A 15,228-nucleotide genomic window follows, 5' to 3' on the forward strand; every position below is an offset into this window, starting at 1 on the left:
CAACCTCTGCTTCCTTCTGTCCCCGGGCTGGCTTGCCCCTGCCCCTCACTGAAGAGAGGAACCTGCAGGAGGAGTTTGGGCAGCTGATCAGAGTCCATCCCCCGCCCAGCTATTCACCAGATGTGTGACTTTGGCCACATTTCTGCTCTTCAGTTTCTTCATCTGTAAAATGAACAAACTCACTGCCTCATAAGGATGTGGGTGGAGTGGAAATGAGACAATGCGTATAGAATGCTTAGCTGTTCCTGGGAGGGCAGGCTCTGGGCGCTGTCACCACTGAATTATAACCCCTCTACAAGCTCTTCTCACTAGCTAAAGGACCTCATGCTAGTTACTCAACTTCTCCGTACCTCAGTCTTGGGCTCTGTAAAATGGTAACAATAGTCCCATCTCATAAATGTGTAGAGGATCCAAGTAGTTAATTCATGCAAACAGCTTTTTTATTTTTTATAGATTTTATTTATTTAAGACAGAGAACAGACAGAGACAGCACAAGCCAGGGGAAAGGGTGAAGAAGCAGACTCCCCCCTGAGCAAGGAGCCTGATGTGGGGGCTCAATGCCAGGACCCTGGGATCATGACCCAAGCCGAAGGCAGATGTGTAATCGACTGAACCACCCAGGTGCCCCTCATTCAAAGAATTTAAACAGCACACACTCTTCAGAAATTTGCTGTCAGGTCTCCTGGGGCACCCTTGGAGTTCCTTTGGGGTATGAAACTAGGAGCAGAATTGCTGGGCATGTGTCACTTTACTAGGTAATGCTAAAGTGTTTTCCAACGTGGTTAGACTAATTTACACTCCCTGGCAGTCTGTGAGAGTTTCCATTACTCGCCATCCTTGCCAAGACCCAGTATTGTAAAACTAAAGTTTGTGCCAATCTGATGGCATGGAATGGTTTTCTGTGGATTTCCTTGATCACAATGAAGTCCAGGCATTTTTATTTCCTCTTCTAAAAAACACCTGTTCATGACTTTGCCCCCTCCCCAGCCCTTCTTTTTGCCCCCCCCTTAAATGATTTTATTTATTTGACAGAGAGAGCACAGCAGGGAGAGCAGCAGGCAGAGGGAGAAGTAGGCTCGCTTAGCAGGGAACCGGATGCCAGGCTCCATCCCAGGACCCTGGGATCATGACCTGAGCCAAAGGCAGATGCTTAAAGACTAAGCCATTAACTTTTAACAGTAAGCATTAACACACACACACACACACACACACACACACTTTGTGTTGCACCTTCTCCCAGTCTGTCATTTTATTTAAAAACATTTTGAATTTTTAAAGAAGATATTATTTGACGAGAGAAAGAAAGCATAAACAGGCTGAGTGGCAGGCAGGAGAGGGAGAAACAGACTCCTCGCTGAGCAGGGAGCCCGAGGTGGGGCTCGATCCCAGGACCCTGAGATCACGACCTGAGCTGAAGGCAGAGGCTTAACCACCCAGGCATCCCCCACTCTCCCAGCCCCAGTTTGCCATTTTAAATACCAGTATCTTTCAGTAGTCTTTTGGAGGGTCTAATTTGAGTTTGAGATATTCTTTTGTGTTTTGTTAACCTGAAATGGGACAGAATTGCAGTGGCCTGGTGCCTTGCTCTTTTAGGTTCTCTAGGTCTGTCAGGAGCCTTAATCATCTGCCACTTTCTCCCTCAGCACCTCCACCCCTGCAGTCATGTGCACTGTTTCCACCTCAGAGGTCTCTGGACTCTGCTTCTCCTCATCTCTGTGTCCATGTAGGCTAGGCCCACTGCGGCTCCACGTGGCAGTCCCCTGCGGTGTCACAGGAAGCTGTCAGGTGTGATACCAACTACTGGTTACCAGTTATTAGAGGGCTGGGGTGCCTGGCTGGCTCAGTCAGTTGAGCAGGCAACTCTTGATCTCAGGGTTGTGGGTCTGAGCCCCACGCTGGGTGTAGAGATTACTTTTTTTTTTTCAAAGATTTTATTTATTTGATAGTCAGAGATCACAAGTAGGCAGAGAGGCAGGCAGAGAGAGAGGAGGAAGCAGGCCCCCTGCTGAGCAGAGAGCCTGACGCGGGGCTCGATCCCAGGACCCTGGGATCATGACCTGAGCCGAAGGCAGAGGCTTTAACCCACTGAGCCACCCAGGCGCCCCAAGATTACTTTTTTTAAAAAAGCACTAAAAAGGCACCTGCCTGGGTGGCTCAGTTGGTTAAGCGTGATCCTGGGGTGCTCAGATTTGAGCCCCGAGTTGGGCTCCCTGCTCTGCGGGCAGTTTGCTTCTCCATCTTCCTCCAACTCCTGCTCTCTCTCTCGCTCAAATCAATAAATAAAATCTTTAAAAAAAAAAAAAGCACTAAAGGACTCATCATTTCTTTCAAAAGGTCTTTAGAAATCAGTGAGAGAGGCTCGAGGCTGTCCCAGTGTCTCCCACATTTGCTAGTACTTCCAAATGGCAAAGAGGTCCCCCTCTGCCTTGGAGGGCTGCACGGACAGGTGGGGTATGCGTTGTTGTGGAAGAGGGCAGTCAGAGATCCCCCATGCTTTCCCTCCCTGCCCACTTCTTTTGGTTGCACCGACACTGAGCTGTAGCCACAGGATGTGCCTCATGGCAGAAAAAAAGGCTGAGCACTCTGGGGTCTTGCTGCCCTCTTGGACAGTCACAGAAAGCACCGGAAAGACCTGCTTGTGTGAAGAGGTAGAGGTTTATTGAAATATAAACATTCGAGAACATGTAGGATAGAAAATAACCACCACATATACAGACACTTGCTGCAAGAGGACGTCTGAGGTATTTATCACTGCCTAGGCTACCCATGTGCTAGCACATTTTCCTGGCCAGAGTACAGAGAGACAGGGAGGGGAGGGGTGGGGAGGGGCCGGAGCAGTCCTGGCCCACGGCCTGCCCTGTGGCCTTCAGGGAAAGCTTCTCTTGCCAGGGTCCCTGTTCCTGGGACACCTGCTGGCATCCCCACTCTTGGGCTTTCAAGCTGCCTGGGGAAGGGGAGAGGATCCAATGACCAGAAAGCCACAGTATGCTGTCCCTGCATCCTCCGGCTGGGAAGAGTCCATCCTTCGTGACCAAACCCCTGAGAAAGACAAACTGGCCAAATGCTGTGACACTTTCAGGTGGGCCCAGCGCCAGCCAACTGGGCTCCTTCATGGCACCAGATCCCAGATGCCCTTCTCTGCCCACCAGAGTGGGTAAGGTGGGAAGGCTCCTGAGGCCAGAAGAGGGTCAGGCCCCAGCGGCAGGGCTGTGTGAGAGTGTGTGTGGGAGAGAGAGTGTGTGGAAGGCTGGGGAAGGGGCGAGAAGATGGCAGTCCAGCAGAGCTGCAGCTCACCAGGCTGAGGTAGCTGTTTTGTGCTCAAGCTTTTGATTTCCCCTTCCTTTCATAGACAGGGCAGAATGCTAGTCATGCGAGGGCTCCTGCAGGCAGCGTGGCCTGTCACCACCAAAGCCTGATGACGTTACAGTGGGTGGTGTTCCAGGAGCTCTGCAGGGCCTACTCAGTGAGAGGTGAGCCTGGCGTGGCAATCACTCATCTTTCCAACACTGGAGCAGCCTGCTCCAGCCCAGGGTCCCAGAGGAGGACGGAGTTCTCTCCTCTTCTAAGAGCATCCCCTTATCCCCTGGGGCGGCTCAGCCTCTCTGGCCTGCCCCTACCCTGAGATGGGAATGCTGAGTGAAGGGCAACCATTCTGTCCCCAGCCTGGGGAGCCAGGGAGGGGTGTGGGACAAGCCCTGCTCTAGCAGGAAATGGGTCAGGGGCCATCTCCCGAACTGTGTGGTCTCAGGACCCAACCTTCGAGAGCATGGGCCTCTTATTCCACCGCCTTCCCCACCACTCTGATCCCTGAGTCATCTCTCCTGCCTGCCTCCCCGCCTCCTCACTGGGGTTTTAGCGAAGGGCTAGAGGGGCTGGGGTACCAAATGTTTGCTCGGCTTTGGGGGTAATCTGCTTTCATTTCTTTGGTGCTACAATAACAACAATAAAAATTAAAAACAAAAAAGTCAGAAAAACACATATAAAAAAGATTTCAGAGATGCAAATACTTCCTGAAGAATCAAACATCAACAATTACAAATCTGAGGTATTTCAATGAACCTGACATCAGCAGGTCTGGGGATGCTGGGGCTGAGGTGGCCCCATGAGAAGGGAGGGCCCAAGGGACAAGTGGGCTATTCTTGGGAGAGCTGGCCAACAAGGGTGAATGAAGGCGTGAGGTCTGGGAGGGCCAGAAAAGGGTCAGTGTGAAACGGGTGCCAGGGCTTGCCTGGGCAGCCCCCTGTGGCTCTGCCTCTCCCACAGCAGGTACCCAGTAAGCCCTGGACCTTGAGGACTGCCCTTGTGTGCCCCTTCCTGGGACCACTAAAAGGGGAGTATAGGGACCTGAGGACGGTCTCAAGACTTGAATTTGAGGGACCCACACCCTTGGAACCAAACATGGTAGGGAAGGCAGGTTAGGAGGGCCCCATCCCATGCTCAGGAGTGAAGGGCCACAAAGGCATGGTCTTCAGCTCTCACAGCCCCACATGGGAGTTAAAGATCGGAGGACTGAGCTGGGGAAGAGGCCAGTGACCCTGGGGTCATGACAGAGGGAAGGGGAAGGGCAATAAATTAAAGGGAAAGGGCTGTGGAGGGCCTCCAGCCCTGTGCCGGCTTACAGATTGTCGATACACCGTGCCCGGGACGGGAGGTGGCCTGGGAACCAAGGAGGAAGGAAGCTGGACGCCGGCAGACCCCGCCCGGTTCTCCAGGACGATCCCTGATTGGACAACGCTGCCCTGTCCTGCCCCTGCAGCCTCTCCCTGTCCCCAGAGTACAGCAGGACCTGAACGAAGCCTGGACAGACGGACACGTCCAAACTCTAGTCTGGCCAAATGGTGTTTGACATGGGCTCCGTGAGATGAGGTAAATTCTGTGCATCAACCTCCTTCACTCTCGACAGGAGAGCGGGGCGTGGGGAGCTGGGTCCTGCCCCTCAGAGGGACCAGCTGGTGGAGGGCTCGGCGCTGGGGGTGCCCCGGGACGAGGTAGGACTTGGCGAGCAGTGAGAGCTGCTGCTGCCACTGGCGCTGCCACCCACGCTCTGGGGGGCGGGCCCCGCGATCAGGTGGACCACAGGCTTCTGGGCGAACAGCACACCTGCAGGGGCAGCAGGGGGGGAGTGAGTGTGAGCAGCTGAGGAGACATGGGGCCCGTGCGCTCTGCCCCGCAGATGTGCGCCCCTGCGCACCCTGCGCCTCCGACCAAGTCCCGCATGCCTTCCGCCTTCCCCCTTCAGGTGCTCCAGGGCCGGCCAGGGGGCAGAGATGTAAGCCATGCTTTTGAGGAGATGTCCCCAGTGCCCTGTGGGTGCAGTGGTACAGGGATGGAGGGAACCAAGAGCAGGGCTCAGAAGGCAGGGCCTGGCTGGTCAGGAAAGGCTCCGGAGGAGGAGAGTGCGCCTGGGCTGGCAGAAAGCATGGTCAGAGGAAGGGCTGGCGTGCCAGGCAGAGCAGAGCCAGGCAGGGCTGTGGTGGGGAGGCTGCCTGGTAGCGGGGACCCATGAGCAGGAGGAGGGGTACAGAAGGCGAGTGCCCACTGGGCAGGCCACAGAGACGGGAGGCCTTATGCCTCTTGGGGGAAGGGTCTCACCCTGCACCTTGGTGACGGGGATGCCCCTGAGGGTTTTTAGAAGAAGAGGGACATGATGAGATCTGTGTTTTAAAATGCTCTCTGTGGGGCTGGGAGGAATTGGGGCCTGCCAGGAAGCTACTCCAACAGCGGGGAGAGGCCCAAACCAGGGCAGTGGACGCAGGGCAGCAAGAGAGGGGGAGAGAGCAGAGTAGCAGGGTCCAAGCGGCTCTGGGGGCCTTCGGGGACAACTTCCTGGTTCCTGGCCAATGCAACTTGCACACCCACTGACAAAGGGCACAGGTGGGAACAGTGGACCAGGGGTTGAGGCAGGTGAGGTCTGGGAAACCTTCGGCTCTCTTCTGACTGCTCCCCGTTCTGAGAGAAGGAGGCATTTATCCCCTCCTATCTCCTGAGAGAGGATGACAGCATTATTAGCTCCAGACACAGATCCCCTTCTTCCCTGCTTTCTCTCACAGCCTCCCAGACTCCTAGACCATTGACCACCACCAGATGGCAAAGGACACCTAGGTCTTGCCTGCTGGCTCGCCTGGTCTCCTCAAGGGGCCCCCCATGTCAGGCAGAGGCCTTACCCATCTGACTGGCCTCACTGCGTCTCTGCAGGCTGCCCTCCAGGAACTCCGGCCCTTCCTGGGGTGCAGTGCCGACACCCAGTGCCAGTGGCCCAGCAGAGAGCCAGCCAGAGCAGGAGGCCTGCAGTGCGGCGCCCCACGGGGGCCCTGCACCCAGCTCCCAGAACAGGGGCATTCAAAGGGACAGAGCACTTCCTGAGGAAATGCCCCAGTGTGATGGAAGGTTCAGCTTTAAGACCCTCCATGGGGCACGTCCCAGGCCCGCCATCTAACACGAGGCCAGCAGGCTCCCCCGGCCCACCCATCAAACTGGTCGTAGCAAGAGTCGGTGGGCTCGTTCCCAAACTCACACCTAAACCAAAGACATGGGGATGGGGAAAGGGCTGGTTTCTAGCAACTGGAAAGACCTGGTAGAGGTGCTAAACCCACCAGCCAACAAACAAACCACTGCCCAACTAGACTGAGAGGGACAACTGGGAAGGACTGGGTGGGATCCTACGCACAGGGGCTGCTTCGGCCACACTCAGATTCCTCCGCCTGCCTGTCAGCCCTTGGTCAGTTGTGAAGAAAGGGAGCAACAGGCGGTGTTCAGGGAGAGCGGGCTTGAGCCGGCTGGAGGAGAGCGGTGGGTCACAGGACCCTGACGGCAGTGGCGGAGGTGGCTCAGGACATGATATTTAGGGAAAGGGGATGGAGTCGATTACAGAGCTTCACACTCAAGGACAGTTGCAATTAACAAGCCAGCCATTGGTCAAAAGGGTCAGATGGAGGGTTTCTATGGTTCTGTCAGAGCTGGTTGGGGGAGAACCTGTCATCCCGTTAGCAACCCTCAGCTTCTCCTAGGCTGGAAAAACCTCTTAACCACTGAGACTACATATAAGAAAGCCAGCCCTAGGAAGGGGTTCAGACGGGAGGGTGACAAGCAGGGCCAGCCAGGGCCACCATGCCGTGGCCGCCCTCAAAGCTCCGAGAGCCTTACCTGCGTAGGTGGTGCCATCGATGTCCACAGACATGTTGATGCTCCCGATGCTGCCTGTGGCCAGGTTCAGTGCTGCAGCCGAGGCCTCTGATCTGTCTTCTGTTGGGGACAAGGGAGACAGCAGGCCTGGTCAGGCCACCTGGCACTGTGGTGTCCTCTCCAAGGCCCTCCCGCTCTCCTGGACTGGCCACAGCTGGCCGAGGCCTCCCACGTCCAGAAAGCATCCTTACAACCTTCTCCCGAGGGTCAGGCCTGGCGAGAGAAGCCAGGCTTGCCAATGGCCTATCACTTGCTTTCTCCGTTCTCGGCCGAGCCACTTACTCCCCTGCTTTCTCTGTTGTCCAAGCAAAGGGATCACAGGCAGTAAGGCACTGACCCAGCTCCCAGCTGTGCACTGACACTTTCAACGTGATTTGATCAACCCTAACTAAGCACCCACCACCCATCGGGCTGGGGAACCGGAGATGAGGAAGACCTGGTCACTACCTTGGAGAACCTGCCTTTCCTCCTCCTCCTCTCCTTAAGTGGGCTGGGTCCTCAAGGAGAGGCTCTGCCTGCCCAGTGTGGGGCTGGCACCTGCAACCCATTTCAACCTGACCATCTGTGCAAAGCTGCAGGTGCTGGCACCCGGCGCCTCTGCCTGGCTCACCCCAGACTCTGCCCTTTCACCATGCAGCCAAGAGGCACCGGCCCTGAGAGGGGAGGGAACAGAGCAGAGCTGTTGCCACCAGCGTCTTTCTGCTCCTCAGCTGGGGACAGGGTTCAGGGAGTGCTGCCGGCAAATACGCACAGCCCCTTCCGCACCGGACTTCTTCCCCTCACGTGCTTGCTAAAGTTTGCTCTGCGATAGAGTCAAGGGCAAGAATAGCAAAGAAAATGTGCATGGGGTTGGGGGGAGAAAGGAGGAACAAGGGGCATGGAGTGTGTGATTCTGGAGGAGAAGGCAGGGCACCTGAAGAATGAGGAGGAAAGGGAAGGATGCCAACGATGCCGCCAAAATTGTACTTCCTCCTTCCCCTGGTTCGGAGGGTCACAGGCAGCCTGGCCTGAGGCACTTGGCCTCCTTGTGGAGGCCTGGGACTGGAGGTGCTGCCTTCCGCCCACAGCCCAGATCTACATCCGGGGAGGCACTGCGGGGGAAGGCTAAGCCCTTTCATTTGGACAGATCAAAAGGCTGGTGAGGAAGAGCAGCACAGCAGCTGTCTCTGAGGGCCTCTGGCCCCTCCTCCTTCTAGAACTCCTCTTTTTGGCTGGAGAACAGGGTGCTGCCTGAGGCAATTTCTGGTCAGCTTGGTGAGCTGAGGTCCCAGGGGCCACAGAAGCTCCATGTGGCTTTCTGGCCCTAAGACGGTTCTGGGAGGTCAACGGGCCCCTCAGGGGGTCCCAGGTCGGCACCCAGAATGGGGGAAGCCCTGCCTGGGGCCCAGTGCTCACCCCTGCCGTTGATCCTGATCTTCATGGGCAGCTGCCGCGCCATGGTGAACAGGCTGCGCTGGAAGGCCTGCTGCACCAGGCGCTGCTCCTCCTCTGACAGCCGGGGTGCCTTCTTCTCGGGGGGCTCCCCCGACTCTAGCCGCTCCCGCAGCTGCTCCAGCGTGGACGTCCGGGTACCGGCCTGCTGGCCTGCCAAGCTCACGGGCACAGCCAGGCGATTTGGCACGGGCACTGTCGTCACCGGGACTCCATCACCTGGCAAAGGCACCAGATTCATGGATTCACAACCCTCTTCCCCACCCGACAGTGGGCTCTGCCACTCCCGCCCTGCCCACCCTCCTCCCCGCTGGGCCCTGCAGACCTTTCCTGAGAGTGGCTGCAGGGGATATCCGAGGGCTGCTGGCGTTGGCACCACTGCTGGAGCCCAGCCCGAGGATGGGGAAGCGGATCTTGGGTGGGGAGAGAAGGGCAGGGGCCCCAGCGGTGGCAGCGGCGGCGGCAGCAGGCGAGTAGCCAAGGAGGGAGGAGCTGTAGCTGGGCCGCCGGCCCTCCCTCCGGTTGCCGTCGATGGCCGCCTGGAGCTCAGCTGGGGAGCTCAAGGCTTTCTTCTCACACTCATAGGCATAGAGATACTTCATGTACCTGGAGGGAAGGAAAGAAGGGAGGAGAATAATCCAGAACGGTACCAGAGGCCACCCAGTTTAAGTTTATGGCTCTCTGTGGGACAGGCCTCTGGGACACAGGATCACTTGGCAGAAGAGAAGGTCCAGGGCGGCCGGATGCCCTGTCCCAGGCCCCTCTAGCTGCTACTCAACACTGTACCAAACTCTGCTCCAACTGGAGGAAACCGTTCTTTAAAAGAAATAAAGGACATCTTCATTCATGTTTTCTGTTTGTTTTGGCACCATTTTAGGTGCTGTTGAAACATGTTTTGGCAATGTCTTCCTGGCTCCTAGATGCCCTCACCGTTCTGAGTCAGCCAGGTCAGGTATGAGCAATGTTTCCTGTCCTTCTTTGCATCACTTTGCATCACTTCACATCGTAAGCAGCACTTCTCTATCCAAGAACCTTGAGAGGAGCCCTTCCTTCTAGCGTACTGCCTCACTGATGCTCATTCCTTAGTCTCCAGAGAGCAACACCCAGTGTGATCCAGTGAATGGATTCCCCTCGGCCCTCACTCTTTGATGCTACTCTTGGTTCCCCTGCTCCTATGACCCCCATAATTAACTCAAATGATGACGAAAATAGGTCCAAATCCCAGGTCCTCTGTTGCTGGGCAAGCGGAGTGTCAGGTAGGAGGGGGCTAGGCTTAGGGCGGAGGTGTTGCGTCAGAAACAATGTCCTGGAAAGAGTGGCTACGGGGCCAGAAGCCCAGGGGGGAATCTCAGTTCTACCACTACTAGCTGGTATGGCCTTGATCAAACCTTTTAAACTCTGAGACTCCGTTTCTGTTTCCTGAAAAATGAGATAACACCTACCTCACAGGATTGATGGTGAGGTCTGAAAGAAAGAATGGCAAAGTAGCCTAGGGAGACACTTGGGAAATGGTGGCTCTCACGATCACTCAGGTCTAGAAAGGGATTCGTCTCAGAAAGCTCCTGGCTACGTTGAGAATTCCTCCATCTTGCCCTCTGTACAGTGGAATTTCCTTCCTTCCTCTCCTCTAGGTTAAAACATCCCCTTTCTCCCAGGTCGGCTTCCTTTCCCCAGGGCCCCGGCCACTCACTGGGTCCTCAGGGTAAAGGCGGCGCTGGTGATTGATGTGGGCAGGTTCAGGCCTTTGGTGATCTCCCGCCAGATCTTCTTGTTGATGATCTCCACCAGGCCCCCCTTCTCTGTCACCAGCTTATACAGCATATACAGGTCCAGGATCTGCTTGGCCATGATGGGGATTCGGTTGATGGGGGTCCCTGGGATTGTCCAAATAGAGAAACAGAGCGTTGTGTCATCAAGCAAAGAAAGAAGACATATGCATGTGCCCAGCTTTTGTGGAGTTGGAAATATGTTCATGAATCTGCTTTAATCGGACTCAAATTCCCAAAGCTGGAAGCTATCAGACTAGCTGCCAGTTCTCCTTCGGATGAGCAGAAAGACAGGTCCAACTCACAGGCTCTGTGAGCCTCTCTGGCTCTGTCTTCCCCTCTGTAAATAAGAGGGCTGCACTAGATGGCTTCAAAGTTGGGTTGCTGTGGGGTTTTATTTTGTTTTTTGGGTTTTTTTGACTAGCAGGATGAGTCCAGATTCTTTCCTAATGATGTGGTAACTCACACTCCTCTGGGGCCTTCAGAAGATGCTACTCTGTGGCGCCCCCCCCCCCCCCCCCCCCCCCCCCCGCCGCCCGCCCCCCTACACGCACAGCTCCGTAAGCACAGCTCTGGCGCACTTTGTAACAGTGTACACAGTGTAACAGTGTTTTCATTTGCATACCGCCTGCTTCCTCCTCTCCTGCAGCAGGACAGAGAAATGTTTTCTCTCCCTTGTCTCCACGAGTGAAAGGAGCTGCTGGACACCATGTCTCCAGGGGATGAAAAGCCACTGAACGACTCTCTCCCCACTAACCGCTCCATCCCTCCCTGGCCTCTGAAAGAGGGAGGGTCAGAGTGGCTTCCGCCACTGGCCCCGAAGGGAAGTGAGAGGAGCCGGGGACTTGATTAGGAAGCCTGGCACCAGGCAGGAAGGCCCACTAATGAGCACCAGGGGACGGCAGGGAGGGCGGGCCCGGGGCCCTTTCACAGGCCGCTGGGATGCTCGCAGGAGGCGTGATGGATGACTGTCATTTGGCAGCCTCAGGATTAATGATCCAGAGGTCAGAGGGGAGAATTCCACAGGGAAGGGTCACTGGCCGGGGCAGGGTTTGAGACTTGTTGCCTTTTGATGACAAACTCCTTGTACTGCACACAGGCTGCTCTCCTCTGCCTCGGCCCCCTCCCACTGCCCTGGTCTTGCCGAGGCCTTGATGACTGACTGGTGGCCGGTAAGCCAGCTTGATTTTCGAGAAGTGCGGTTTGTCTCAGCTGCTCCTGCTTCTTTCCCGTCATGGGATGGTATTTTCTTCCCAGCCCCGAAATGCGGGCTTGCTGCAGCTCTTTCACAGGGTAATTCACGTGAGGGAACGGAGCAAAGGGTCCCAAGAAGAGCAAGCAGCAGGAACACGGGGGGGGGGGTGCTGTGTGGCAGCACCTGACCTCTTTTCTAAGTGTGAGGAGGGGGCAGGAGGTCCTCCAGAACTCCATCTTGGTCAGCTGGTCCTCGGAGGCTCAAACACAAAGGGGTCACAGTGTTAGACCCAAAGGTTCACAGGTAAACTAGGAGATACTGTGGGTACACGGCCAGGACACACAGCTTGTGTTGGTTAACTTCTCTTACCTATGCTGCTCTGGATGATAAAATGAATTCCTGACATAAACACGAGAGCCTGGTGTGGCAGAGCTGGTCTCCTGGCAGGACAGGGCTAAGGTCTGCCTCCTGTGGGAGGCCTGTCTGCCCGAGCACACTCATGGCCCAGGCCAGTTCACATCCTCATGGCACCACCTGGAGACTCTGGAAGGACCATTCTCAAGGTCTCCTCCCATTTCAAAAGCTTCTAGGACATCTTCAGGGTGACCTGTTACTTCCAAGTCAGAACATTCACCTGAGCCCACCGTTATCCCCAGAGCCAGCCCCTCCTTTCCGCCCATGGCGGCCTCTTACCCATGCACTCCACGTGTGCACCGCGGCCACCACGACCCTAGCTCCCCTGCTCCACACCCACAGACCCTGACACCTACCCAGTCTCATCACCTGGATCCCACACACCCTTTGAATGACTGCCTTTGAAGTGTTTCAAGCATCCTGACAACACGCTCTCTCACTCTTTAGCTCGGTCTCCTCACAACCCTCCCCAAACCAGGCTCATTTCTACTCTACTCTCTGCTTCGTGCTCTCCCTCGTCAAGCCTCATGTGACCTGCCTCTGCTCAAATCCTCTCCACACTGGCCTTCAGGAAGAATCTTCTAACTACCCCAGTTTGGAGGGATTTCTTCTCTCAGAATTCCTACTACAAGCCCTACAAGCTCAGCAGGTGATTAGTCTCTGTCTCACGTACATTCACCTGGCATTCCAGGAGGACTGCAAGCTCTGTGAAGGAGGACGGAGACTGCTTCTCCTTCACCAGTCCTTAAGTATTAGAGCGTTTAATAGATTAAGCTGCCGTGCACATGGAAATAAAAGGTGTTTCTCAAAGTCAAAACAACCAGCTATGGGTTACCCAACGGGGACCCTCAGTCGCACGTCTGTCGTGCTGGCAGTGTGCCCACCAGACCCATCCCCAGTATCACATGTCTGAGGCTGACAGCCCTGAGCAGAAGTCACCTTCTCCTCTCAGGTCCCAGCAGGTTTATTAGGGTCATGACCCTTAGCAAAGAGCCTGGGCGTACAGAGGCTCAGCGTGTGTAAGCTCTTTGTGGCATCGTCCCACGCAAAGCGGACCATTAGCAGCAGAACGGATGGAGAGCCGGGGGTCCTTGAGAAGGTAAAGAATCTACGACTGCACTCAGTAGGGTGGAAGAGAAGAGGAAGCAGGGGTTAAAGAGCGGAATGCGGGCGGGTCTGTACCAGACCCGGATGGGCGCGGCTGCGTGTGTAAGCACCAGGCGGGGGCTTGCCCAGCCGACTGCTTTCTCCAGAACAGTCACCATGGAGAGCCAGCTACACTGCAGTTTTGGAGATCCATTTGCAAATGGCCTTCTGAGTTGGCACCATTTTCATTAGAATCTCCAAAGGTGGCTGCCTGGGTGGCTCAGTGGGTTAAGGCCTCTGCTTCCGGCTCAGGTCATGATCCCAGGTCCTGGGATAGAGCCCTGCATTGGGCTCTCTGCTCAGCAGGGAGCCTGCTTCCTCCTCTCTCTCTGCCTGCTGCTCTGCCTACTTGTGATCTCTGTCTGTCAAATAAAATCTTAAAAAAAAAAAAAAAAAAAAAAGAATCTCCAATGGTGGTAAACCTTTAAACATAAAGGGTGTATTTTACATTTAGAAATGGTCATTCATGGAAGGAAGTCAGGAGAACAGGAAGCGACCAGGCTGTTTATACTGATTTTATTTGAAGATGAGTTGTGAGAGGTTCTCAGGTGTGGCTGACACTGCCTCTGGAGGCAAGTCCCTAGAGAGGAATTATACATTTACTCTGAGTAATCACTGGACTGTCTAGTTATCTGAGGTGGTTTCTCTGAAAGATAATAATGTTAGAGCTGTAGAAATTTCATGAAAAAAAAAAATGCCCCTTTTTATAGTCGTAGAATGTGACTGCATGAGGCTGAGAACTGCTTCGGGAGGGGGAAACGGGCAGGTAGGGGGGCTGAGAAGATAAGGAAGGTTTCAGAAAGTGGCATTTGAAGTCAAGGCTGTAAATCTAACCAAAAGTGACTTCTTCCTAGCCCCTCTGGGGAGAAAGCACAGGTCTGGGGTACAAGGCACCAGGTGGTGGCCCCCACAGTCCCGCACTGTGGTCCAGCCAGGCACCCTGGTTCAGAGATGAGTGGATAAGGAGACTGGGCGTGTTCTTCCCAGAACTTGGCTCTCTGCAAAACTGCTAAAAATAGCTCCCAGGGCAGGAGGCCCCCCGGGGGCTGTCAGAAACAAAGCCGAGACTGTTCTGAGTGCTAACTTGAGATGGTGGTATGGTTTTCTCACATTACCCAGAAAATCCAGGAAAAAAAACCTGCCCTGGCTTCAATTCTGACAACCAAGAAAGAGGCTGGATCCTCAGGCCAGTCTGTCTGTAGTCTGCTCTGTGCCTAACGGACCTGGCACCCATCTCCTTTGTCCCAAGGAGACTCAGTTATGAAAGGGGTGGGGGCAGGCAGAGGAGGACTTTTAAAAGCTGAGTTTACCTTCTGAACAAGAAAGGGAACCAATATATCATACAGGGGGTTAGGGATGAGGGATCGACACATTCAGGTCTCAGTTTCCCCATCTGTGAAATGAGGAATTTGGACTAGATGACTTTCAGTCCCATGAGTCTATGAATAAAAACTTAAAACAAAAACTGATAGTCGTGATTATTACTGAAGGGAGGGGGACTTGGTTTTAGGAGCTTGCCTGAATTATGGAATAATGTTGCCAAGTGATATTGAAATGGACAGTTTAGGAACTTATCCTAGGAAGGCCGCTGTGTGGCCACAGTGGGCCTCTTTCCCCAACCCTGAGGGAAGAGGGGTGTCTCTGGCCTGCTCTCTGGGCTCAACGGCATCTTCCTCTAAGGAGGTTCTTCATCTGAGAGGTGATAGTTCTCTGTCCCCAGTAAATGCAAAAGCCACCTGCGAAGAACCAGGAAGGAGGCAAGCAGCCACTGCAGAGCATGCTCTGTGGGTCATTGGTGTTGGCGCTGCGGGAGGCTGAGTCTCCACCCCCCATCGCGCCTGGGGAGGGGGGCGGTGTGTGAGCACCTGATGGGGGCCGCCTGCGTACTGTCAGTCACTGCTATCAAAGCGGGAGCTAGGATCGAGGGTAATTAATCATGCTCCTTCTGACAGGAATCCAGGGCCTTATCTGTACCCCAAGAAATGCCACTGGTCTCTAGTTCCCTCCTCAATAAAAGAGACTGACAGTTGCAACAAAGAGCGCCCTTATCAGATTTCAGCCAGGGAGCCTGAGGCAGCCCGAGGGACAGTGTAG

At 55.0% G+C, this 15,228-nt stretch overlaps 1 protein-coding gene across 1 annotated transcript in view; it reads right to left on the bottom strand.

Moving 5' to 3' along the window:
• Positions 1 to 2,636: 2,636 nt before the first annotated feature.
• The window catches only part of ARID3B (AT-rich interaction domain 3B), a 55,961-nt gene continuing 43,369 nt past the window's right edge, over positions 2,637 to 15,228 (bottom strand). Inside the window, exons 5-9 of the mRNA XM_047737350.1 lie at positions 10,304 to 10,487; positions 8,939 to 9,219; positions 8,578 to 8,832; positions 7,144 to 7,242; positions 2,637 to 5,100 (exon numbers count right to left, since the gene is read on the bottom strand). Of these exons, the coding sequence (XP_047593306.1) occupies positions 4,937 to 5,100; positions 7,144 to 7,242; positions 8,578 to 8,832; positions 8,939 to 9,219; positions 10,304 to 10,487 (983 nt within the window). The 3' untranslated portion in view covers positions 2,637 to 4,936. The remainder of the gene's footprint in view (positions 5,101 to 7,143; positions 7,243 to 8,577; positions 8,833 to 8,938; positions 9,220 to 10,303; positions 10,488 to 15,228) is intronic.

Source organism: Lutra lutra, chromosome 7, assembly GCF_902655055.1.
Source record: "Lutra lutra chromosome 7, mLutLut1.2, whole genome shotgun sequence".
Lineage (NCBI taxonomy): Eukaryota > Metazoa > Chordata > Mammalia > Carnivora > Mustelidae > Lutra > Lutra lutra.